The sequence below is a fragment of the Suillus discolor genome, assembly GCF_016758755.1.
Source record: "Suillus discolor strain FC423 chromosome Unknown F5147scaffold_35, whole genome shotgun sequence".
In the NCBI taxonomy this organism is placed as follows: domain Eukaryota; kingdom Fungi; phylum Basidiomycota; class Agaricomycetes; order Boletales; family Suillaceae; genus Suillus; species Suillus discolor.
The window spans coordinates 18,999-45,268 of NW_024541282.1; the positions used below are offsets into that span (position 1 = coordinate 18,999).

Genomic DNA, 26,270 nt, shown 5'->3' on the forward strand with positions numbered 1-26,270 from the left:
CTGCAGAGCCTTCAACAGTCACTGCTGCCCTGAGCAAATTGACACCAGTATGGAACCTTTGCATCAATATCAGTGAGGGTTATGATCCAGACAAGTACTAACCGAGCAACATCAAGGAAATTGTTATTATTTTACCCAATAGTTTGTAACCAGCCATCTGCTCCTCAAACTGCTTCAAGGAGTCCAGATAGACCAGGTAGACATGGCAGCTGCGAATTTGATGTCTTCCTTCACTCCTGTGGCCCACTCATCGATACAACACTCTATCTGTTAGAATTCAGCTGCAGCCCTAAATTTCGGATGGCTCAAAGACACTAACCACTGTAAGTACAAGTGCCAATATTTTTACTGGCAAAGGGTCAAAGTATTTAGTGTAGATTATACCTTCACTGATGCAGTTCGTAAACCACATATCATTTATCCCTGACTGAATTAAATCAGATTTGTATATGCCAGATTTGTTCTCCCAATCCTTTTACTCAGCTGGTTAGATAACAACTAACAACAGTGAAGCTGACCTACCTTAAAAACAAAGGATGACCCTTCCTTAAGTGCCTCAGCCAAGTCACAGTTTCCCTTAATGGCCACCATAGATTGGCTTGCATGGAAGCTAAAAAAGGAGGCTGTAAGACCACACATCTTGGTTTTGAGCTCCCCACCCATATGTGAGGTCTGCCTCATTATCTACATAGTAAACATAACATCAACTAGGGTCAGGATGTGAACATAACATGCTGACTGCTTACCATTTTGACCAATGAAGGCATTAGTTGAACAGTCAGTCCTGCTGCTTCAGATGCCTCATGTCATGCATACTTTGCTAGCTGGGTCTTAACAATGAGTGTCTCAGGAAATGGTCTCTGAGTTACAATTAGACAGTGATACATAGATGTTGCCTTGGTAAGCACATCCTTTGTGATGTCATCAAAATTCCTGACCCTTAATTGCTGGTGCATTCCATTTGAACCTTTCATGATCTTTGGTTTGATTTATTTATCAATATCCTCCTATAGGTGTTTGGACCTGACAAACTGTTCAGAAGTTGCACTGACCACTTTGTTATTATCATCAGCGCTGCTGCTGCTGCTGTCGCTGCCACTGTCATCACTAGATGAGACTACTGAAGCAGGAGCTGTGAAAAGTTAGTTAGTCCAAGAACCCCCCTACCAATATTGCTAACCTTTCTTTGACTTAGCCATGATCTTACTCATTTTCATCAGTCACAAGACAGCTGGTGGTGTTTTACCTGTACTAAATATGAGCACCTTGCCTTTGCAAATATACTTTGATGTGAAAAACTATTATATAGTTGTGAGCACTTGAGTGCATGGAATAATAAAATGCTGACCATAATATCTTTGTCCCTATCAATCTCACTTAGCAGCTTAGCAGGCTCACCATCAAAGACTTCAGGATTTGTATGGTATTTCATCTGCAACACCTTTAAGTTATGTTTCTCCTTCTTGATTTTCTCGACTTGTTTGTAGTCATGTCCTTAATAAGATTTTAAAACTGTTAAATAGACATAAGCAAATACACATTGAGCAACAATACAGAATTACTTACTTTAATAGGTCTCTTTTTCAGTCAGCTGGTGCTGACAACCACTTGCAGTGTGTCTAGCTGTGGATTCCATCTGTGTGCATAGGTCCTCCTGGACCTGTAAGATTGCCTTTTGCTTTTTGGATCTCCTTTGAGAGGCAAGTTTTCCTGTCATAATTCAGAGTAGTTTGTAGCCAAAAAAGGACAACATGCCTCTAAATACCCTTGCCATGGTGTCTGATCAACAAACCACATTGAGTTCTGTTGATTTCAAAGTTAAAATTTCAATCTGACCAAGCAATATCAACTAAACAGTATAAAAAGAGCAAGAAAATAATATGACTTCTAACACTTATGATGGATACTACTAATCTCACCAAAATGCCCAAATAGTAAGTGACAGGCTTATCTGAGACACCACACATTGACCAATGTGGCAGCTCAGTCTTCTTGCCATTTAGTGAACCAAATGAAAAGAATCTTGCAGTCAGCCAATAGTGGGTTACTCTGAGAACTGCCATGACTCACACTCACCATCCAGTAGGCCTGTACCTCCTCCAAATCGGCCCTTACATGTGGTCACAGCTCCAGGACAGGCTAGAGAGGCTCTTGCGGCTCCAGGATGGGCTATGGTGTGAATCACTTAGCGGCCACCTCTTATGTGCAGTGGCCAAATTGACCAATCTGATAAGCCCTTTTTAGTGCCCAAGCTACATCAGGACTAGTAACATAGCTAGCCAATGAGAATTGTTTATTATTCATTATCCGATGTGGCTCTTTGCCAGTAACAATGCCCACCTCTCGCAAGAAGCTTGCTGCCGCCTGTGCAAGAGCAGCATAATGGAAAAAAGGAACTAGCCTCCAATATTTGAGCACAATAATTCTATCCCCACCACCAATGAACCACCTCCATTGCTGCCAATAAATGCTGTAGAAGCTGCACAAGAGAGCTTTGGTGTTGAATTCTGTGTGCAGCTGGCTCTTGCACAATCTCTCGCAACTGCAGTGATATTTTTGGTGTTACCAAATCTGTAAAAGAGTGTGGAGTCATGGTAAGTCGACAAAGGTATGTCTTGCCGACATGAAACACTGACAGAACGCAGGTCACAGATAACTGAGATAAGTTCTGTGTAACATATGTTCTACCTGTGTTTCGTGTGTTGGAGTGTAATGATAGAGACAATAAACGAGAGGACATGTAGGAAATGGCTGTGGCCGCCAGTCTGTCCTCCTGAGAGGCAACTTGCGGCAGCTGCGTCATGGCAAGGAGTGAAACGGTCTCGGCGGAGGCCAGGCGCCGAACCCCTTGCCATGACCCATTTTTCGCAGAATTCCAACCATATGTCATGTGACATATTTTTCATTTACTGCAGGGGCCGACTCATTGACACACTTCTCTTGAAGTTGTTAAATGCCCAGTGTCTGCCACCCCGACGGTCTGACACTCATAATCACTCCTAATGCTGACACAAAACATCATATCAAGAACCACCTCAAGTTGGCCTGGAATGCACAGGCCAATCAGACACCTGTGGAACCCAATACGACGTTGGCGATGACTGACACTGCCACAACATCTGAACCAAGCACAGTCCCACCTCACAAATGTATGTTATAATGTTTGAATAGTCTACAGACACACTGATCAGATTTCCGCAGCCAAGAATGTTAGGAAACGAAATGCCGCGTCAAGGGCTGACTCCACATCGATGGTCAATCTCGCATCGACGGCCAATCTCGCATCGATGGCCAATCCCTCTCAGGTGACTATGGACAGCCAGATTAAGGAGATGCTGGCCTCAATGCAGAAGGAGATTGCGGAGATTCGAGGAAAGAATGAGAGGATTCTCGGCAAGAATGAGAGCATGCGTGGTGTAGCACTTGAGCTTGCGCTAGGCTCATATTCACTGATTTCCCGATACATGTTCAATGCCCATCACTTTCCGATGTAACCTGCACAACCCGATGCAAACCCGACACTTTGACCAGTGGACCCAATGTTTCGGCCGCATTGGACTCAATATTTTCCCATGCACTTGTCCTATCCATGTCCTGTCCCGTCTTGCTAGCCCCACTAGGTGCATAGTTGATTATTTCACATATTACTCACGTCGTAGCAAGCACTATTACATGTTTTTCCATCATCCGCAGCGCCTCATGTTAGTTTACATGTACTTCGGACCCAAAATCATCGGCCGCTACTTTCTCCTATAGGGTTATGGATTTCTACGTACTTACATATATATTGGACTGACTATGAGTATTTTCATTATCCAAGTAGTAAAGAGTCGTTTCCCGATACTTAGTGGTCAAACCCAATATTTTGTAGTTCTTAGTTGATATTGTGAATATTACCGCTCTTTCTATCTGAAATACCTGTCGTTATCATATATCCACATACCGCTCGCTTTCCCGACGTTCGCTATTGCCATTCCCGCTAACCCGCTAAACCCAAACCCAAAACCCAAAAACATCGGACCCGACGCTTTGGCGTTGAACATCATAGATATACCCTCAAACTTTGTTTCTTGCACTCGGACTTTTGACCATTTTATCGTTTCACTAACTACAGACCATTCCAAATAGCTAACCCCTCAGGTCAAACACACTTGTCTTGCAAGTATAGCAGACTAGGCTGTGCATGACCACAACACATTTGATATTGCTGGTTACTTACTTCGTGTAGGGCCCAGCAATTGTTGTATCTCTACAGCGGTGAGATCAAGAGCATTCACAGCGAGAACAAGAGGATTCTCACTAAGGATGAGGGCATGCACGGTGAGATTGAGAGGATCACCAACGAGAATGAGAGCTTGCGCAAGGACAACGAGCCCATCAATAATGACCTTGCCATCATTCACAAGGACCTTGATGCAGCAAGAGTCCAACACACTCAGGATGTTGAAGCCCTCAGAGAAGTAAGTCATCACTTTTTCCAATCACCGACCCTGACAACAATCTCCCCAGGTCACCATGTCACTAGTTCCCTTGCATCTTCGTGTCCTACTCGACTGTGCACGCAGAAAGGGTCTGGAACACCTCGGCCATGAGGCCTGGGAAGAACTTTGTGATTCCCGCAGCATCTATCAACTTTTAAATACCATCTTCAATGCTCTCAAATGGCAGGGTGTATGATACACCCCATCCCACCAGTCCATCCTTTTCTTGTGTTCATATAACAACATCAGGCATGCGGGAAATACAGTTGCTCACAGTGCAAAGGAGAACGATATCAGGCATGCAGCCTTGACCCAGCCACTGGAATCCCTGCCTCTTACTGCTGCCCATTTTGCTACACTTGTATAACCAAATTGAATTGAATTCAAGCTGTTTCAAACACAAATCGTGCGCACAATGAGGGCAGAGTTAAAGTAAGATTAATTGATCCAAAGGTAGTGCATGACAGGCTGCACCAATGAGAACTAACTCCACATGAAGACTAGTTAGATGGGGTGATGCTTGCAGGGGTGCACCCGCCCCATCAAATAAATAGGCTCAGTGCTCAGCTCTCGCAGGAGCGCGACTCAGTCATGTCACACTTCAGCAGGATATCAACTTGAAGGACCTACAAACCCACCTGAACAAAACGGTATGATTCACCTTCTTTGTGGAGATACACCAGTCCTGATCCTTTGCAGACTGAACAGCTATCTCAAGTTTGGGAGTCTCTCGTAGGCACAGAAACCAGCAAAGTCTACCTCCAAGAGCGCGTTGACCAGCTTACCCGCTGACCTGCACCAAACCGGTTCGGTGCATGGATGACTAATGCTCTCCCACGAACCTGATACCCTAGAAATCATTATGAACAATCTTCCTTTACTTTATGGTTCAGACTGCAGTTCAGATAGTATTTTCTTTTCATTTCTCAGACAGACTCAGATAGGCTGAATATTCTTGTATATTTAATTTTGCGGTAAATTCTGCTTAGTCAGCAATAACAATGACTCAGACTGAACCCCACACATGTTAAGTAACAGTGTACAATAGTTCTTGCATAAGTTGCCTTGTGGGAATTTTCTTCAAACCCTAAATACACAGCTCGCGTCATTTCTATGGTCAATAAAGTAACATCATAACAAGACACCAACAAATAACATAATCAGTCTGTTACTTAATATTTGTCACATGATACTAAGTCATATGACTCTAACAGTCAGGTGACCTATGATCCTAAACCAAATCATGACAAAGCAACCTTTTGAGATGACTAAAGCTTGATGACACAAATTATAAAGCACATGACTAACAGTACAATAGTATTGGTACAATCTGACTAAGCCTATTTCCCTTAGAACGTGGGAAATAGTAGCACAGCCACCCTAATTTATCTATATAAGACCCCACTTTTTGCCAATGAAAATATGCAGAGAGGGAACTTTTAAGCCCCACAAAATAAATTTGAGTGTGAAGTGTGATCAGTATCAACAATAGTGACAAGAGCTGTTAAGCAACTAACTGAGAGGTCATTGTAAGCAACATCCAGCAAATACCTTTAGCTCATTGTCAACAACCATCAAATATCTTGAGTTCACTGTGCTCAACAGTGAGCAAAACTTTTTCTTTGATTTTCTACTGGTGAACCTCTAGTCTCTTTCTTTTCTTTTCTTTCTTCTTTTTCTCTTTCGTTTCCTGTTTCTTTCTGTCTTTTTTTTTCATTTGTCTCTTTTTCTGTTCAGTTCATTCACGTCTTAGTGTTATTGTCTGAATTTGTTTCAAGATCTTTGTGTTGTCTTTATGTCCATCTAAGCACCGGCTTAGTGGGAAGACTTCAGAAGTTGATAGTGACACTTGACCTCACTCATCTGAGTAGTGATACTGAGCCAGGGTTTTCTTTGTCTGCTAGACTTTAGTTGTTGAATAGGGGACTTGGTACTGAAATCCAAGGATGTCCGTTCCTGATTCTGTTTAATACTCATCATGAGTTCCTTGGCAGCAGGTTCAATAGTGAACTAAGAGTTCTACTGATCACTGATTAGTCCTGACCTTTGATTCTACCTGTTTGTGCTGAGGGGGTGATTGCTATAATTTCGCACGACTTTCTGTAGTAAATTTATTACAAGAAGCATTATTACTGAAGGAAGGGTTTCTCTTATCAATCTATTTCTTTTTTTTATCAGTACCATACTGTTGGGCTGACTTTTCTCTGTTCTCTAAACACTGCCATACCGTTGGAGTGAATCAATTTCTTTTTGTCATCACCATACCGTTGGGCTGACTACATTCTGTTTATTTTATTTTCTATTGTGTCCATACTGTTGGATTGACTGGTATTGCTACTGACCTCACAGGAAGTACTTTTGTCTGAACATAGCTTAGTAAAGTGTATACAGCCACCCACGAACAACCACGTTATCAGTCATTGGTATTTGTCTGAATCACTGACCGTGGAGATTTTTGATTTTGTAGGTGTTTATCTATAGATCATCTATCTAAGAAGACACCGCCAGCTACAAGGTAATGAAGAGAAGCTTGCCGAGTACAAATATCACCCATCAGCTGCTAATGGCGCTACTCCCACTACTGAACAAGACCTTCTACCTGAACAGCAACTCGAGCCAGAAGTCGCAGAATTACAATTGGTATCCAAGTACTACATTTGTGGCAACATGCTGAACATATCCATTCTAGGTCTGCTTTGAAGGTCACTCAAGTCGATCTTACAGCTGCCCGTAGTCACATACAGCAATTCCAAGAGATCTCTCAAGCCAACGAAGCTGCCCTGTCAGCTCTGAATGCTATGCATGATCAACACAAGGCTGAGATCAAGGCGCACATTTCAAAGAATGAGGTGGGGTCCACTCCAATTACTAGAGTTTAGTTTTTTACAGCTGGAGTACAAGGTTATGCCAGATAGACTGCGCAGGGTGGAGGGTGATGTACGGTAGTCTGCCGACAAGTTCTCTGAACTTCAATGCATGTTCGAGTTGGAGTGGCTGGTTTGGACTATCTCAAATGTCTTTCTGACTGTGGTTGTACTGGTGGTGTCAACTATTGGTCAGACAACGACATTGATGATTACAAACCAGACACATCTTCTGAAGGTGCATTGTCAGACTGTGAAAGCCTGTGTGAGCTCAAGGGAGATGATTTGGAGCACAATTTGAAGCGGCTCCAAGCAGAGGCTGACTTGGAAGCCCCCAGGTGGACAGCACCTATTGATACATTGTTTAAGATAATCTTGAGGCCAAAGACAAATGTCGTTTGGAAGAAGGCAGAGCAGAATAGATCATTGGGATATAATGGACTGTCAAGTTGTACTCAATGTCAGAGGGATAAGCTGGCCCGAGACCAAGCTGAATGACAAAAGAACATAAAGACATTGTATGTGTCAATTCAAATAGATCATGGATTATACTCTGATATGTACCTAAGCAGAAACTGTTACACACTCAAATAGATCTGTTATGCAGAACCCTAAGAGGGGTGTCGTCCGCTAATGTTTGTGACGTAACCAGAAGGATCCGGTATGATGAGTGAGACTGGCGACATCTAGTCAGCAGTGATCATAGGCATGTATGTCATGTGACTTCTAAGACATTGGTCTATGAAGTCACTAGGCTCAAAGTAAGGATGGTGAGTCCGAATAATGAGTGTCAATCGAGATAGACTTAAGTGCGAAGAGCACTTAAGAAACGATACTAGAGACTGAAGCTGAGAGGCTTCAGAGTGAAGTATGTTCCAAGGAAGATTGAGTAGATTCAAGTTAGTACAGGATGACTGACTACTTGTACTAAATGGAAAGGGTTGAGGGTTGGGTTACCGTACTGTAGGTAAGGGTAGAGGGGAGACAAAAAGGGGTATAGGTACACTGGCAACACAACCAGATTAATGGAGGATGGTCGAATGTGGAATGAGACCAAGAAATGTTGGAACGATCCAATGGTAAGAGTGCAATGTGCGTGAAGTGCAGTCAGAAGAGAACAGAAAAGGAAAACCATATTGGTGGCATGAGTCACGCTGAGTCAGAGGTGCAGGACCATATTGGTGGTCAAATCATAGGAGGGAACATGTGTGCACATGCATAGAGGAGAACAGTATGAGGGATGGGAACTGTCCCAAGGATCTGGTCAATGGATAATCGGTGGAGGAGGACAAGCCGGTAGGTGGTGAGGATGAGGATAAAGGGAAAATGATAGGGGGGCCACATGACCGATGTTACTTGTAACAAAAACAATCCACAGATTGCATTTATGCAGCAGTGGTGTGCATCCAAAGACTCGAGCACCATGTGGTCCACACCTGATGTTGAACAAAGTATGCATGAAACTATTTCAGATGTGGTTGTGCTGTGGCAACCACACAACACAGTCAATTTTACTGGATACCTTTCTGATGAATCTAAGGACCATTTTGACTCAGAAACTGATGGTGAACATGAAGAGGATGGATATGGAGTTGCAGGAAGTAGTCGGGGTGTAAGCAGCTGCTTGCCCACTGTTCCACCACTCAAGCGGCGCAAGCTCAAGATCCCTTTCTGCATGGAGCATAAAATAAAAAAGGAAAGGCATGCAGATGAGAGGTGTGTGGCATTAGAGGTGATTGAAAGGCTGCTGAAGTTGAAAAAAAAACAATCCTTGTTAGTGGTCCAGATGGTTTACAAGCAAAACAGACATGTACCATTCAAAGCCATCTCACCCCCATCGTGAAGAGAGGCCACTCTTCAATCAAAGCATCAGAATGTGCTGCTGAAAGTCATGGGTTCACAGCTGTCTGGGGTGGACATCAACTGCACAGTTGGACTCATAACTGGGTGTCAAAACGGTGTGGAAACAACAACCTTGCTGGGTGGCAAGAAAAGGTTGGGTCAAGCTAATGCCTAGCTGCTATGTCTATACAGACACGTTCGACCCTAAATGGAATTGCTACTAGAACGATGATGGATATGTGCAACCCAAGAGTGCATTAAGTGCAGGAAAATAGCAGACAGGTATGCACGAGGTATAGGAATGTATCTGAGGCTATCAGAAGCGCAGGAACACGCAGCCGAAGGTGTGGAAAGCGCGGTGTCATGCATGGTATGTGATTCATACCATGTCAGATATATATATAGAGTGATAAGGAAGGTATGAGAGACTGTCTAGCCCTCTGTCACTAAGTTATCTCTCTGTTTTTCCTTTGATTCATTGTCTTATATTTTATTTCTCACTTTTCAGACTTGTTTTATCTTGTATTTTTATGAACATGTGACCTTCTGTTTATTTCTCATTGTTTATTTTTATTTGGCTTCTTTCAGCCACCAAGTTTTGCATCTCTATTTATTTCTGACTGTTTATTTCTATTTGGCTTCTTTCAGCCACCAGATTTTATTTGTCAGCACATCATGTGACTGGGGAATATTCTGGTTTGTAACATTATTTAAGCTGACTCAACATGATCAGTCATGGTTGGTCATGCTTTGTAAGTTCTTTGTAAGACACTGAACGTTGTTTGTAATGTACTTAGTAAGAAGGATGATTCAGCTCACCCAAAGGCTTGGTTTGTCAGCTTCTGCATGACCAATCCCTGAGAAGAGTCAGCACCTTTCTGTCATGCTTTGTAATTTCTTTGTAAGATTACACAGTATTTATAATGTATATTAGTAGAAGCTGATTCATCACCTGGTTTGTAAGCCACATTCTTACCAATCCATCTGACAGAATCATGCTTAGTAAGGGGATTCCAAAAGGTATAAAAGGACCCCATTTTCACCCATGAAATATAACTTCCTATTTTTCATTCTTCTCTCAAACCGTGTAAGAGTACGTAAGAATAAAAGTGCAGGCAAGGCGCCTTGAAGTAAGACTAAGACACATCGTTATTCTACTCTAGGTTATATACTACCTTACAGGGGTTGACTATATAACCATCAAACAGCTCTCATTCTAAAGCTTTACGTGTACACATAAGACTCTCTCTTTCAATGGAAAGTGAGACACAAATCTAAGGATGACAAAGTTGAAACAGACTTTCATAGGTTGAAACACGACCTACTAGGGTGAAACAAACCTAATGAACTATTTATCCAGAACACAGAACATTCCACGACACTTCATATATAAAAGACTACACAAGAAGAGGACAACAAACTAAATCCTCCCAAGAACTCACCACGTTACCTCCCACGAAGTAGAAAAGTCGGAGACTGTGGACTTAAGGACTGGCAAGAAGTCTTCACTGTGTATAATTGTGTTGTCATTATACACAACTTTCATATAAGACCCTTAAGTAACAAGACAGCGGGAAAGTGTGGACAAGGTATAGGGAAGTTAAGGAATGAGGTTCGGAGAGAGTGAGGGCAAAGGTATATTGCAAGGTAAGGAAAGTCTAGGTATAGAGAGGTATAGGGACCTAATAGGGGCTAAAAAGTGCACACTACAAGGGACTACTTTGAAGGTAAACCTATAGGGAGAGGTATCCAGTATGAGGGAAGTGTAGTAAGGAAATAGTCCCTAAGTAATAGTCAACTTATACTGTCTAGACTCTCACTCAGAGAAGGAAGGGATAGCAAATATAGTAAATATGTAAGGACATGTAATAAGGCTGCAACACATTTTACAAGCCTCAAGGTAAGGAAATTCACATACCAATGGGGTTTGGACGGACTATGGATGGACGAGGGACTTTCCTAATGTGATTCTGAGGTATCTGAAGCGCGGGAATGCACGTCCGATGTGGCCAATGCGCGGGAAAGTGCAGGTTCAGCTTCACACAGGGGTTACTTGATGTATGAGGATTGGATAAGAATAGGAAAATTGATAGTGTTCTATACTCCTTGACATCAATATGAAAATAGGTTCTTTCCTACCCAGTGAGGGTCCGAGCGTCACAACGGGAGCTCCCTCAATCATTGACTGGTCACCATGCCAAGGTGTACTCGTTGCTTGATGATCCAGTAGTAGCTGCAGAGCTTCACACATATATTCATTTGAATAAGTGGGTAGTCAATCCCAAAAAGCTGGCAGAATTTTCAAAGAACAAATTAGTACCCTTGGAAGCCAAAAGGTACCTTCACACCATTGTCAAGGATGAGATGCCTCATGGATCAAAGCAGTACATGAAGCTGGAGTTGTTTCCTCAAATTCACCTCAAAGTTGGACATGGAATTTCGCTCATCACTACTCGCCAATGGTTGCATCGAGAAGGCTTTCAATACATGTCCCATCGAAAGGGTCTTTATTTTGATGGCCATGACTGGCCTGATGTGATCTCTTATCGCCAGGAACATTTCTTGCCAACAATGAAGGAATACAAGTAACAGCTGGTTCGCTTTGTCATTGGAGACATTGAATCAGAGCTCAAGGATCCAAATTGCAATTTTATGGAACACTGGCTTGTTCTCTGTGCACATGATGAAATGACAGCACAATCAAAAGCAACTGATAAATACTGGGTGTTCGAAGATCAGTTCAAGTTGCAAAAGAAAGGGGTAGGCCATGGCCTCCATCGTAGTGATGTGATCTGCTCCACAGTGGGATACCTGGTGGATGCAGGTAAATCAATGGAGTATGGCAAGAATCACAAGGGTTATTGGAATGGTGAGATGTTTATTAAGCAGGTGTGGGCTTTTGTATCACTTCAAGTATTGATTTGAACTGAAATTTGATGTGATTCAGCTCAACCAAAAAATTATTCCAACATTTGAGAATATTCACAGACCAGGATATCAAGCATTATTCCTGATTAATAACTTGCAGGGGCACTCTGCATATGCTGAAGATGCATTGCTCATTTCTCACATAAACATCAATCCAGCAGGGAAGCAGGCTCACATGCAAAATGGATAGTTCATGTGAGATGGCATCTAGGTCAAACCAGATATGGTGTTTCCTCCATGACACCCACAGTTCCCAAATGAACACAAAGGAGTCAAGACCATCCTTGTTGAAAGAGGCCTCTATTAACCACAGCTGCATGGAAAATGTGCCTCCAAGTGTAATACTGATGCAACAGCTTGTTGCAACAAGCACATCCTCAAGCTCCAGCCTGATTTTTGGCAGCAAAAGTTCCACATCCAGGAATCTATTGAAAAAGCTAGGCATCTCTGCATTTTCCTGCCAAAGTTTCACTGTGAACTCAATTTTATTGAATATTTCTGGGGGAAAGTCAAGAAATATCTCTAGGACAACTGTGACAGCACTTTTGAAACATTGAAACAGAATATGCCCCTGGCAATGGAGTCCATGCAGCTCAGTACAATCTGACTGTGGGAACATCACATGTACCACTGGATGGAGGCATACCGGACAGGCCTGGAGACAAAAGATGCGCAATTTCAAGTCAAACAATTTAATTCTACCAAGTATAAGTCGCATATACATGTTCCCGAGACAGTGGCATGCACTTTTGATTGATGGAGGGTTGTATTTCTATATGTGGCCAAATCAATGCCTTTGTGAAAAATTATCTCACTCAAATTTGATCCAATTAAAAATTCCTCTAGTAGTTTTACTCTACTTGTTGAAAGGATTATTTTTACAAGAGCATATAAAAATCAGATTCTTTTTGAAGGGGGCAGGAACCTTGCACCAAAGTAGTGGCTGCTAAGTGATCTACACCATAGAGAGGCTCTCACGGCTCCAGGATGGGCTAGAGAGGCTCCACATGCTCCCAAGCTTGATTATTCTTTGCAACCATATTGTTAGACACCAGGATCCATAACAACTTCTCAGATTTACCTGCAAATCCTTGTCTTAGAACATTGGGATGCAGAGATTAGGTATTGCGATGAGGCATGCAAAGCACAACTCTCTAAACATATACAAGGGCCCGTTACTGACCAAAAATATGCACAAAAGTTGATAGTCGGGTGCTGGCATGCAGAGAAGCAGCAGTGCCAAGAGGTATGCAAAGTTCAACTATTGGAACTCCTACTCGCAGCTCATGGTATTATGACCCTAGTTTAGTCAGTTAGTCATGTCAGTAGTCACTTGGGAATAAATGGAGACAATATTAATGGTAACCAAGGCCAATGAGAGATTTGGAATGAGAAAAGAAGAAGAAATGACCAATAGATAAGAGAAAAGAAAAATGAGCTGAACATGAGCCATGTGATATATGAACTCTACATTTACAAAGGGAGAAATAGCAAGACAAGAGAAATCATCAGAAACAATAAACAACATGTGAAAGGAAGGAGTAGAAGACAAGAGAAAAGAAAAATGAGTAGAAAAGAGGCCATGCAATATGTGAACTCTACATTTTCAAAGGAAGAAATAGCGAGCAGAAGAGAAGCCATATGATACTTGAACTCTACATTTGCAAAGGGAGAAATAGCAAGATGAGAGAAACCATCGGAAACAATGAACATCATGCAAAAGGAAGGAAGTGATCAAAAGGAAGTGGTTCAAGGAAGTTGGACGAGCATGAAAGGTGGTGCACCATCATGAACTACATCTATGATCGAACTCTACCAAAGAAAGGTCATTATGAACTACATCCATGATGGCAGTCCTGTTAGAAGTTTTGGTGTTTGAAGTTGGTCGCTATGTGCTGAAAAAATGGATATTAGAAAGTGAATGGTCAAGTTGGTGACAAAAATCAACAAACCTGTAATGCCTCATTATATATTTTGTGGGAAGGTAACAACTACAAGCAAAGGTCTCAAGAGACACATTGTGGGACATCCTGAATGCCGGAGGGAGTGGACATTATTGATTGAAGAAGCAGATGCAGCAAACTTGGACCCACCAGATGTTGACTTCTCCCATGACAACATGGCAGCCCCAGGTCATGTTCACCAGTGCTCGTCTCCAGATATGGACCAAAACCCTACACCCTGGCAAAATTTGTTGGGTCACTGTCGAAGAAATTGATGACGAGGATGTGACATTACTCACCAATAATGGCCAGTATTTCGAACCTCAGTCAGACACAGGCTGGGCACTGCATGAAGGGGAGACTATGTTTGAAAGACATAGAAGAGAGCAACAGGAAGAAAACAAAGATTGATGGGCACCCTTTAAGAATGTGTGAGTGTTGGATCATGGTGGCAAAGCATACACTAAATAGAAAGAGAAGTGGGGTCTAGCCCAATGGCTTGTCAAAAACCTCAGTCAAAGGCAGACTGATGAATTTCTGAAACTACCCATAGTATGTTCCAAGCATAAATCAAAATTTGAACTTACTGTGTTGATACTGTAATCAGACTCAAATCTGCTCAAAGTTTCCATTTGACAATAATTGGTCATTCTTGCAAATGGTGAATGAACTTCCACATGGTCCAGCATGGAGTTGTAAGAAGGTTACTATATGCAGTAACCGTGAGGATGAGAATGGAGAGTTGTTGCAAGAAGAGGTGGAATTATGAAGTCGAGATCCAGTCGAATGTGTGAAGGAGCTGATCAGGAATCCTTCTTTCAAGGTAGATATGGCCTACACCCCAGCCAGAGCTTATTCCGACCATGCAGGGGAGCATTGAATTATTGATGAAATGTGGATGGCAGACTGGTGGGCTGAGAAATAGGTAAGATTGTGCCAGACAGAGCAATAAGGATTAGACTGACCGGACTGACCTCTTATGCAGAAAGTGTTACCCAATGAAGCCACCATAGCTCCAATTATTCTAGTGTCTGACTGTTACAGTAACATGGCATGAGTCCCCTGCCAGCAGACAGCCCTCTGCCACCGCACGGCTATAGACGATACCGGAGTCTCACCAGCTCTATGATGATAGATGACGATAGATGATGATAGATGATGAGCGGCAACTGCCGGCTTAGATAAGCGGTCTGGACCGCACGTGACGACACATGACGACATAGGTCTAGAAGACCTATTTATGTTATCAAGATAGAAGGCAAGCCTCGTGCTGCCTCATGTACTGATAGAAGGATGCCTCATGGATCCTATCTACGATAGAAGCCCGCCTCATGGACGCCTATCTCTGACTCATGTAGATAAGCAGATTAGAACCCAGCTTTAGGCTGAGCTTAGATACGAAGAGTAGCCTTATATAAGGTCGAAGATTAACAGTAGACTGTTCCTTACTTTAATCTTACTAGGTTTACCCTTGAACTCCTTGTCCCGCTAAAGCTACCTGCTCTGACATCGACTTGTACCTTCAGTGACGCCTCTCACTGTCTGTAAACCTCTGCTATCATCTCAGCGTAACCCCTCGTTAACCACCACGAGCTACGTTCGAGTACGCAACCTTTGCTTGTCTGTAAAGGCCGACGACTCTCAGCACTCGGTACCACTGTCGTGGTTGTCGCTGTTTAGATCATCCTAGTCGCACACGACCGTTTGTCGTAACACTGACAAAACATCATTGTCCCAATTCCAAGGAGATAAGTCAGCATGGCTGGTATATATGTCTATTGGCAATATCACCAAAGCGAAAAGGTGTCAGACATTGGTGCGAGCAACTGTGCTCATTGGATACTTACCTGCAGGAAAGCTTGATTGCTTCACTCCAGATGCATGCTCCCTGGCTGGTTACAGACTCTTCCATTATTGCATGAGACTGCTCCTACATTCTCTCATCACTACCAGAAATGATGGTGTGGATATGGTGTGTGCAGACTCATGGATTCAGCATGTCTGTCCAATTCTGGCCGTGTATGTGGCCGACTTTCCTGAACAGTGTCTGGTTTCTTGCTATAAGAAGAATCATTGTCCAAAGTGCCTTGTGGGAGCTAATGAGTAAGGGGATGTACTGGACTCAGTGATGTATGATCCTGAGTCCACAAAAGATATCTTGCAATGGTGCAAGAATAGTCAGCATCCACTGGAATTCAAGGAGAATGGGCTACATGCCATTTATAACCCATTCTGGGCCAATATGCCTCATACTGACATTTTTCTAGCTTTGACACCCGATCTTTTGCACCAGATTCATAAGGGTATGTTCAAAGATCACCTCATTAAGTGGTGTCTCGAAATTATTGGGGAGGAAGAAATAGACACATGATTTAAGGCAGTCCCAGATTATCCTAGACTTCAGGACTTCAAAAAAGGTATACCAAATGTAAAGCAATAGATGGAAAGTGAGCATAAAGAAATGCAGCAAGTTTTTATGGGCATACTCACCAGAGCAGTACCTAGGTATGTAGCATGTCTTGAGGATGGTGTTTGTTGCTGAGTTATGCCTGGCAGTTGCATGTTGGCGGTGGCACATGCTATTCTTAATTTCTCATATTATGCCCAGCTTCACATTCACATGGCTGAGTCGCTGGAAGCTCTACAGACTGCCTTAGCAGCATTTCACACTAACAAAGACATCCTGAAGGAACTCTCAATACATGAACATTTCAACATACCCAAAATACACCAACTCACTCATTATGTTTGGTCGTTTTCATTATTTGGAGCAGCTGACGGATTTAACACAGAACTTTCTGAGTGTTTGCATATAGACTTTGCAGAGGATGCATACCATGCTAGCAACAAACAAGATTTCGAGGAGCAGATGGTCTTGTGGCTTCAATGCCAGGAAGCCATCTTCTTATGCAGTACATACCTTGATTGGCTGTCATAGCAACCTCTCTTTGCTGCAGGTCACACAGCGGTCTCGCACTCTGTTTTGGATTTGGATTTGGATTTGGACTCAGATTCAGAAGGAGAGGCTGCTATTCCTTATGCAACACCTGCAGATGAGCTCCAAGTGACCTATGTCCTTGCCAAGACCCCAGCACATCTCTACCAATCTGTTCAAAATATTGTATATGCCCATCATGGTGCAACAGATTTTATCCCTGCACTTCAATCCTTCCTTCGCACAAATCTTCTGCACAACACCCTCATACCAGGCATTCAGGACTGTTTTGATGTTTATCATCAACTGGTCATTGTGATGCCACCTGCTTTTCAAGTTAGTGATGCACCAATGTGCAGGCACATTCAAGCAACACCAGAGAGACTTGCATCAGGACGGAAACCTGGTTGTCCAGCTCATTTCAATATGGTGTTGATATCAGATGGTCCTCACTCTCCACACTTGTGTACTCTAGATGGTATATTTGCATTTGATTTGTTTTCAGTTTCACAGCAATCTGATCACAGTCTGCTGCAGGTCTGTGAGTGGCTCAAGTTTACATGATATTCTCACTCTCTCATCAGTTTGGCGAATACTCAAGAGCCCTTGCTTACATAGAGTGGTTTACTCCGTTCAGACCACCAGACACTTCATCTTGAATGCGACAAGTGTTGCACTCAATCTGCCAATTTCGCCGCAATGCTGCAGTGATTCACATCAACAGAATCATGTGGCCATGCCATCTAATACCAATGTGGAAACAACAATCTTGCTGGGTGGCAAGAAAAGGTTGGGTCAAGCTAATGCCTAGCTGCTATGTCTATACAGACACGTTCGACCCTAAAGGGAATTGCTACTAGAACGATGATGGATATGTGTGACCCGAGAGCGCATTAAGTGCAGGAAAATAGTGCACAAGGAATGTGTGAGGTGTGGGAATGTATCCGAGGCTATCCAAAGCGCGGGAATGTGCGGCCGAAGGTGCGGACAAGGTATAGGGAGGTTAAGGAACGAGGTTCGGAGAGAGTGAGGACAAAGGTATATTGCGAGGTAAGGAAAGTCTAAGTATAGAGAGGTATAGGGACCTAATAGGGGCTAAAAAGCACACACTACAAGGGACTACTTCGAAGGTAAACCTATAGGGAGAGGTATCCAGTACGAGGGAAGTGTCGTCAGTAGTCCTAAGTAATAGTCAACTGATACTGTCTAGTCTCTCACTCAGAGAAGGAAGGGATAGGAAATATAGTAAATATGTAAGGACATGTAATAAGGCTGCAACATATTTTACAAGCCTCGAGGTAAGGAAATTCACATACCAATGGGGTTTAGATGGACTATGGATGGACGAAGGACTTTCCTAATGCATTTCCGAGGTATCCGAAGCGTGGGAACGCGCGTCCAATGCGGCTGATGTGCGGGAAAGTGCGGATAAGCAGATGCACAAAGTGCGGGAAAAGCGGTTTCGGTTTCGGACAAGGTTATTTGCAGGATAATGAATGTGCGAGGACAGGAAACTCATAGTGTTCTATGCTCCTTGACACAAGTATCAAAATGGCCTATTTGCTGCCCAGTGCGGGTCCAAGCGTCACACCGAAGATGGGACAGTCTGTGGACACAAAGTTAATAACTGGGAATGTGTATGAGGCAGCTAATGAATTTTATTTTAATGATTTCATCAATGGTGAGATGTTTTGTATGGCTATGACAAGTATTTAGTAGACCTGCAAATACTGGATGGATGTGCCTGTGGTAACCTGTAACATCCTATAGGTGCCTGTAGCACAGTCATAAGTCCTGTAGTGTGGCTCGAGGTCATATAGTGTCATATAGCTCTATGTAGGCTGAAGGGAGCCTACATAGTGCTATCATGACTATATGTGCCTATATAGCTGTCACCATGGCTACAACGATTTTGGGTTTTTCCTAATGTGGTGCTTCATATGAACAAGTTTAGGCTTTATGAAAAAGTGTTACTGTTACGACAAACGGTCGTGTGCGACTAGGATAATCTAACAGCGACAACCACGACAGTGGTACCGAGTGCTGAGAGTCGTCGGCCTTTACAGACAAGCAAAGGTTGCGTACTCGAACGTAGCTCATGGTGGTTAACGAGGGGTTACGCTGAGATGATAGTGGGGTTTTACAGACAGTGAGAGGCGTCACTGAAGGTACGAGTCGATGTCGAGCAGGTAGCTTTAGCGGGACAAGGAGTTCAAGGGTAAACCTAGTAAGATTAAAGTAAGGAACATCTACTGTTAATCTTCGACCTTATATAAGGCTACTCTTCGTATCTAAGCTCAGCCTAAAGCTGGGTTCTAATCTGCTTATCTACATGAGTCAGAGATAGCGTCCATGAGGCGGGCTTCTATCGTAGATAGGATCCATGAGGTATCCTTCTATCAGTACATGAGGCAGCACGAGGCTTGCCTTCTATCTTGATAACATAAATAGGTCTTCTAGACCTATGTCGTCATGTGTCGTCACGTGCGGTCCAGACCGCTTATCTAAGCCGGCAGTTGCCGCTTATCATCTATCATCATCTGTCGTCATCTTATCGTCATAGAGCTGGTGAGACTCCGGTATCGTCTATAGCCGTGCAGTGGCAGAGGGCTGTCTGCTGGCAGGGGACTCATGCCATGTTACTGTAACAGTTACTAAGATTATCATAAGGCTAGTTTACTCACTCAGTAATGTGGGAAACATAGGTGCATTCGTTAGCATGCATAGGTGTATAATGGACCAGTTATCTTCTATTAGTGTACTATAGTATAAATAAGATGTAGATAGTTAGAAAGAGAAAGAGAACTGGTATTTTAATTGAAAACTGCACCCAATGCAAGACTGAGCACTACATCAGACAGACCCAGATAGCTGGACCTGCAAATTCAGATTCCCAAATGCTCTCTCCAGAGACCTCTGACACTCCTTCCTGAAGCCTCTGAAGCCAAACCTCTCTACTCCAGCTAGTGATGTACATGACCCAGCTTCAGGCCATGGGCTAGGCTAAGATTCACAACATGTTGACCAGGACACACTGATATTTAAGACATGAGGAATAGTCAAGAGATGAACAATACTACTTACTGGAGGGCAAAGCTCAAAGTAAAAATCAGATATCACTGCACAGGAAGACCTCCAGATCATTTGCAATAGCCCTGAAGCATGAGCGTCAGATACAAAGGTGGGGGAGCAAACATGATTGCCTACTGACCAATAGTTCCCAATAACAGTCGCACCTGCTGGAATGAGGTAGTTCTTCCAAATGATGGCCTTAGTCACATGATGCACAAAGCCTGTAGTGAAAGGTGGGTTGTTCATTATCACATCATCACAACTCAAATAAGACATACCTCCAAGACTGACAGGTCTCCACCTGAGACTCTCGAGTGTGAATGCAGTAACCTGCAGCAGCACTTCAGGATATGTATATGAAGTTGGAGTAATTTTTCCATAGGTGAAGGAGCGAAATCTCTCACTAGAGAGCAGGGCCAGGAATGATGGAGAAGTGATGTTAGCCCTGAAGCTACAAAGTATCAATATTTTGTTTTAATATTTCAGTGAGAAGAGGACTTACAGTATAAAGTCCTAAGTGAGAACAGGTGAAGGTTGAAGAACCAGACTAAACCAAACCTCAGCAGCACTAGGAGTTATTGACAATGTGGGCAGCTATCTCTGATGGTGTTGAAGACAGACAGGGAGGCATACCAGTATTTGCCTTAGCTGAAGTTGAGAAGGGAGAGCCTGAGAGGGTTCTGAAAACTTACTGGCAGTTCACAGTCTGCCGCCACCATCATTTTCAAGTTTGTTTGTTGCTGTGTGCTGTAGTATCAAATTTCATTAATTGTATTCTATTTTTAAGTTCGAGGCATGAGAACTTAGATAGAATTGGGTCTATGTGGCAATACAGCTTTTTGTGTTTCTCTTTGTTCTTCCTCCTACCACATTAGTACTTGCAACCCCTCCACTCATTTGACTACTCTCACATTTTGTCGCACCTGCCCACCACTCCCCTTTTTAGCAGCTCATGTCTCATACATAGAAAGGTGCATTGGTCACCTTAGTTCTTTTGTTGAAAACTCCACTCAATGCACTAATTTCAAGCTGCAGTTTCAATTGCCCAGGTTGCACTAAAACTTTGAGCATACTGGATATTCCCATCACCTAGGCAAGACCATGAATCCAGTGTGTGCAGCCCTTTTACAACATTCTGGTCTTTTTCCTCAGTCAGAGGATAAAGATTCTGATGGTCTTGATGCAATGGTGTCTTGTTGGTGATCTCACCCTGCAAGAAAAGTTACCACCAGACATACCAAATTTCAGTATAGTGCCACCTCATGAATGGACAAGTAGTACTGTTCTATGCTGTTCCACATTCTTTGTAAACTCATTCAGTGACAGACACACTTATTTAACTATCATCTGAGCGGTATAATGAAATTTATTGAAATACCTTTGAATACAAGTAGTTTACCAATTTTGTGAAATTCCCTGGTTTTTGATGCGAGTTCCTGAAATTACCTTGATTTCATAAAGGAGGTTTTCCCTGATGTTTCTGGATGTCAAAATTTTGCAGTGTCTGATTATCAGATGAAGTAGATGTTCAGAATTGCTCTTTGAGGTGGACATGTCAAATGTCCCTCATCAATTAAAAAGTTTGTTTATTTTGTGCAATTGAGTGTGATAGACAATGAGGGATAAGTAGTCCAAAAAAATATTTTGCTAGCATCTTCAGGCGCCAATCCAGTCTCTCCATGCTGAAAGCATCATCAATCCAAATGCTTGCGACTCTGTACTCAGCAGTCCTGTTTGATTCCAATACGGAAAGGGATCTGGTAAAGGATTCACTATGGGCTGCATGGTACCGAGGTTCGTGATATTGCCCACTACAGCATCTCGTATTTTTGCAGCCACATCTGTGTAATTTGTGCCGAATTTCTGGGGGAATAGATGTGCAACCCGATATGCCACAGAAGAAAGAGCAGCGGAGGAGGCTGCGTCAGGAAAGGACGGACCCCCGGTGATATAGTTCGGGACCAAATTGTCTGATCTCTGTGTCGAGAAAATCATGTTAGCCATGAATGGGGCCAGAAAGACTTGTCTCTACCAGGGCAGCAAACTCGCCATCCAAAATTTCCTTAATCCACAAGGTAAGATCAGCAATCTGGGGAGCCATTTCTGAAGAGTGCTCAGTCTTCTGAATCGTCACAGCAACGCGCAGCATGCCATGTGCTGCCCACGCATTACCTGCGCAAGTTTCGCGCGATTGTAAGCTGCATATTGTATATGCGGAATCCGAACCACGGAAGTACTCACCAGTTCCCCAGATACCTTCGTCTATCCACGTTTTATTATCGTCGGAGTAAATATGTCCCCAGAGCTTTCCAGTGGGACCGTCTAGAATCAGAGCGTCACGGTACAACCGACATTGATCATATGCGATTTGGAGGAGAGTTGCGTTGTTGGTAACCGCCCCAAAGTATGCAATAAAGGGGAACCCCATGTAGACGCCATCAGCCCTGTTCAGTCACGTTGAGCATTTTAACACATCTCAGATAGCAAACATCGAACCAATATTGACGTGAGTCAACACGATGGGAAATAGCTCCAGTAGAGGTACGAGGAGCTACGTCGAGTAACTAGCCGTCATCGGTCAGTCGGAGAAGCTGAAAGTAACTGCAGAACACACAAAATTCAGTTGGGCGTTAGCCGCGTCCAGCCAATAGTTGTACCGAGATGGGTCAGTCAAACTCCCTGTTTCAGTAGTTGAAATTTTGAAATTTCCGGCACAACAAAGTGGTGCTTACCCAGCAGAACTGCAGAGCCAGCGGAGGCGCCATCTAACGCAGCGCCATCCAACGCATCACCGACTTCTTGACTGAGGCGACCGTCAGGACTTTGCCGTACAGCAGCGCTATAAGCCAGCTGCAGTGTTGAAAGGGGGAAATTTCCATCGGAAACAAATGGGGAAGATCCAAAGACAGAGTACTCTGGATCATCGAATTCGAGCACGGCTCCCGCCGCGGTTCCTTGTTCCCAACTAAACCTGAGCACGATGCAATTGGTTTGAGTTATCATATGATGGCTTACCTGGTCCTGACAGAAGCCAACATAGCTGATCGAATGCTGCCTGCTACCCATAGCTTGCTGTGGTACAGTGATGCATCTGAAGAATGGGCTGCATATGCACCAAGGCATAGGAGGGACCATGCACTGACCGCCAGCCTCGTCTGACGCATTATGTGATGCGAGTAGGGACGGACGGAAGCTGCGAGAGGCTGCGAGAGACAAACGAGGGACTACGGTAAACGTTAGTGACGGTCGAGTATGATAATGAGTGCGAGTATCTCACCTCAGTCTGAGTAGAATAGACTGAGGTGTAACGACGAGGGATGGGGGATTATATACCTGTCTGCGTTAGCGATGGTATAAAGTACGAGACCGTTCTTGTACGTGTGCGCAGCAAGTGAATGTGAAAGTAAAACGAGATAAGAGTAATAGCGAGACTTGCCGCATGTTACGTCCAAATATCCAACATTATGAAGCAAGGGTAGAGACGGAGAATGTAAAATTGCTACTTAAGTCGGGATTATTCGATTGACGACCCCATGAATAGTCAAGACCCCATTGTTTAAATGGAATACGCCGATGCGATCATTTAGGATTTGTCCGGCAACGACAACCGCCGTCGCCGGGGCTACAAGCGCTTGAGAAATTTCGTGGCGTGTCTAGCTAGCTGAGCGCTGAGCAGTGATGGCCCTGTCAATTTCAATCGGTAATCATCCTGGATGGGCTATTGGAAACTTCGAGGGGGATTGAGGGATGGGTGACACATGAATAATAGATGAATATGACATACTAGCGCAATTGTAACACTGGGTAGTTTTGTTGAAGCGAAGTGACTTCCGAATTCGGTTCAGTTCCGATTGTGAAGCAGTTTGATCTACCGGCGACTGTCAGTTATAACAGCAACTTACTCAGTAAGCACTTACTAACTTACTTCAGTGGCATCTAGTGGGACCTAGCTAAGTATGCTACTCTGACATACGCATGTAAAGTTATATGTATCGTGAGGGCGTCTACAAACCAAGTCTCCGGCTCCGTTTTGCGCATCCAAATTTGCCCTACACTCTTGACAGTGACTTTGAATATTTTCTGCAGTATTCCTACAGACATCGACTTTTACTGAGATAGGTCTGCCAAAATCTTGTTTCAGTCGAGAGTTTGAAATGGAATGTAAAAAACACCAACTTTCACACATTGCAAGGCCGGCCGATATTTCATCTTTCAAGAAGTGCTTTTGAAATGAAAAACCAAGCAACAACTTATATGTTATATGCGTGTGAGCACATACACAGGGTAACGCACGCACTGGGATAAAACTGTTCCGACTGCTTGACTGTCGGACAAGGTGACAGCACAGCTGAAGCTTTGCGCACTTGCGTGAATCAGGGTTTCGAGGCGCGTTGATCTCGAAACAACAATCACACAAATGCCCGCTGGAATTTCTGCCTGACTATTCCGAAGGCTTGCTGCGAGTACGTATGAACTGGCAGCGTGGATATAGATTCTAACAGTGGTCTCGCTATTGGCCAGATTCAGTGCTAGCAGCTACCCCATCTCCACGGCGGAAGGTCCCGACGTCTCTGCAGCTCTGCACACAACACTCGACCAGAGTGCTTGGTACAATTCCGCACTTTGGAGGGAGCCGAGCAACCTGCAATAGTCTGTCATCTGTATACATGACATCGTACGTAAGCGTGTACTTTTTCGTGGCGAAAAGACCGGAGCTCGAGCGCTAAAGACGCTAGAGAGTCGGCCACTCTTCAAAAGCGCCTTGGCTGAATCGAAAGAAACTGATGTTACCCGAGTCCACAGCCGCGATGACTATATTCTTTTTGCCAGCCTTGAGTGCTGCAAATGGATGCGGCCGTGGTTGAGATGATATAGGCTGTGGCGTTGATAATGGCAACAACCACGAGAAAATATATTTGAATGTTGATGTGTGGACGGGCGACGCGACTGCTGCAGGGGATGATTGAACTACCGGAGGTGCTCCGCGCTTTCGTGGGAGAGGCGGGGGAGTTTCCGGAAGAACATTGAATAGCTCCGTCAATTCGTACAGAGAGGGCACAAAAGCGGTTCGCGCACTGTCACGCAAAGTTCAACTGGCATGCCTCAACAATCAGTTTGGTCTTACTTGATAATGACAATCTGGAAATCAGGTTGTGGCGGAGTAGTTTTCCGAAAGTTGGTCGAGGGCTTGTACATGTTGTAGAATATCTTGTATGGAGACGAGGGTGTGACAGGAGTCGCACAACTTGAATGAGGCGCGACGGAGTGACCTGCAGGTATGACTCGCAGAGACTTGAGGACCTTGCCTAGACAAGACTCGTTATTGAAGAGCTCGAGCGGAGTAAAGTGGTTCCAACCATATGATTTATTGTGATGTATCAACCGACTTATCCTGAGTGGTTTCCACCAATTGAACGACCCTCTCCAAAATCTCAAAACACTCGTCGTAAACAGCGAGAAGATCGATAATAATCTTCGGCAAAATGACGGAGGTGCTTCACTCCTTAGGCGAGGTGGGGGTACTGGATAACTAGGACTGGGTGGATCTGTGCGGGTGACAACATACCCCAAGCGCCTCAAGTATGCAAAGACCTATGAGCAATATTGAGTATTATTCATGAAAAATGTCTGGTTTCAATCACCTGATATTTTTCGAGCGTCAGATCTTCCTTCCCAATTATTTCTGCAAAAGCCTGTTGAACAGACATCGGAGCACCTTCGACGTCATCCAATCCAGTCAAATCTGCTTGAATATCCTTCCAGCAGAACAAAGCACCCCTTTCAATGAGATAAAGTGCCTCTTCTGGCAGTAACTCTAGTCTCTTCTGCAGCTTCGTTGAGCCGTTATCAATTGATGTGGGCCGTGCTGCTGAATGGCCCATGACAGAAAAGTGGATACCTCTGGCAACGGTGACGTGAACGCGAGATATTTGCGGGAACCAGATGCCATAGCTAGCAGATTTACTATGCGGTGATCAATATTCGATTCACACAACTAAAACATAAAAAGTACCTAGATATAGCGCGATCAGCTTTGAGGGCGTCGAACATCGCAGCGCGTGCTCGGTCCAATACATGGACTTGAAGACCCGAACCCCCTCCTGGAGCGGGCTCAAAATCTTTCTCTCCGCGTTTTGGGATCACCGGACGCATGGTGCCAATCTTTCTGCTGCGCTTAGTATAATATATGTACATATGATGCTCA

General features: G+C 43.7%; 7 protein-coding genes across 7 annotated transcripts; 4 read left to right on the top strand and 3 right to left on the bottom strand.

Annotated features, from left to right (window-relative positions):
- Positions 1-313: 313 nt before the first annotated feature.
- On the bottom strand, positions 314-684 carry F5147DRAFT_550901 (uncharacterized protein; the record flags this gene model as incomplete). The annotated part of the gene is made up of 2 exons (XM_041430400.1): positions 314-472; positions 523-684. Coding segments are annotated over 2 exons (321 nt in total), but the record flags the coding sequence as incomplete, so codon positions are not given.
- A 6,769-nt stretch (positions 685-7,453) lies between these two features.
- F5147DRAFT_578876 (uncharacterized protein) lies at positions 7,454-7,843 on the top strand (the record flags this gene model as incomplete). The annotated part of the gene is made up of 1 exon (XM_041431457.1): positions 7,454-7,843. The coding sequence occupies one exon, from the start codon at positions 7,454-7,456 to the stop codon at positions 7,841-7,843; it is 390 nt and encodes a 129-aa protein (XP_041291572.1).
- A 562-nt stretch (positions 7,844-8,405) lies between these two features.
- Positions 8,406-10,048, top strand: F5147DRAFT_653785 (uncharacterized protein; the record flags this gene model as incomplete). Its single annotated transcript, XM_041433810.1, has 8 exons — positions 8,406-8,437; positions 8,568-8,641; positions 8,818-9,061; positions 9,124-9,303; positions 9,470-9,557; positions 9,593-9,605; positions 9,921-9,939; positions 9,985-10,048. 8 exons carry the CDS (start codon positions 8,406-8,408, stop codon positions 10,046-10,048), a joined length of 714 nt encoding a protein of 237 aa, XP_041291573.1.
- A 4,314-nt stretch (positions 10,049-14,362) lies between these two features.
- Positions 14,363-14,827, top strand: F5147DRAFT_653786 (uncharacterized protein; the record flags this gene model as incomplete). The annotated part of the gene is made up of 3 exons (XM_041433811.1): positions 14,363-14,489; positions 14,549-14,610; positions 14,666-14,827. The coding sequence occupies 3 exons, from the start codon at positions 14,363-14,365 to the stop codon at positions 14,825-14,827; spliced, it is 351 nt and encodes a 116-aa protein (XP_041291574.1).
- Positions 14,828-15,829: 1,002 nt separating this feature from the next.
- On the top strand, positions 15,830-17,652 carry F5147DRAFT_746244 (uncharacterized protein; the record flags this gene model as incomplete). Its single annotated transcript, XM_041439828.1, has 10 exons — positions 15,830-15,886; positions 15,917-16,030; positions 16,055-16,081; positions 16,103-16,133; positions 16,167-16,391; positions 16,440-16,486; positions 16,511-16,563; positions 16,615-16,930; positions 16,997-17,438; positions 17,540-17,652. The coding sequence occupies 10 exons, from the start codon at positions 15,830-15,832 to the stop codon at positions 17,650-17,652; spliced, it is 1,425 nt and encodes a 474-aa protein (XP_041291575.1).
- A 4,069-nt stretch (positions 17,653-21,721) lies between these two features.
- On the bottom strand, positions 21,722-23,588 carry F5147DRAFT_637419 (uncharacterized protein; the record flags this gene model as incomplete). The annotated part of the gene is made up of 7 exons (XM_041432942.1): positions 23,081-23,588; positions 22,798-23,030; positions 22,680-22,744; positions 22,562-22,629; positions 22,307-22,509; positions 22,098-22,237; positions 21,722-22,042 (listed from the first exon to the last, which is right to left on the bottom strand). Exons 1-7 carry the CDS (start codon positions 23,227-23,229, stop codon positions 21,722-21,724), a joined length of 1,179 nt encoding a protein of 392 aa, XP_041291576.1. The 5' UTR covers positions 23,230-23,588.
- An 810-nt stretch (positions 23,589-24,398) lies between these two features.
- F5147DRAFT_804382 (tRNA-splicing endonuclease subunit sen54 N-term-domain-containing protein) lies at positions 24,399-26,260 on the bottom strand (the record flags this gene model as incomplete). Its single annotated transcript, XM_041443334.1, has 5 exons — positions 24,399-25,140; positions 25,191-25,371; positions 25,423-25,657; positions 25,708-26,029; positions 26,079-26,260. 5 exons carry the CDS (start codon positions 26,258-26,260, stop codon positions 24,798-24,800), a joined length of 1,263 nt encoding a protein of 420 aa, XP_041291577.1. The 3' UTR covers positions 24,399-24,797.
- Positions 26,261-26,270: the final 10 nt, after the last annotated feature.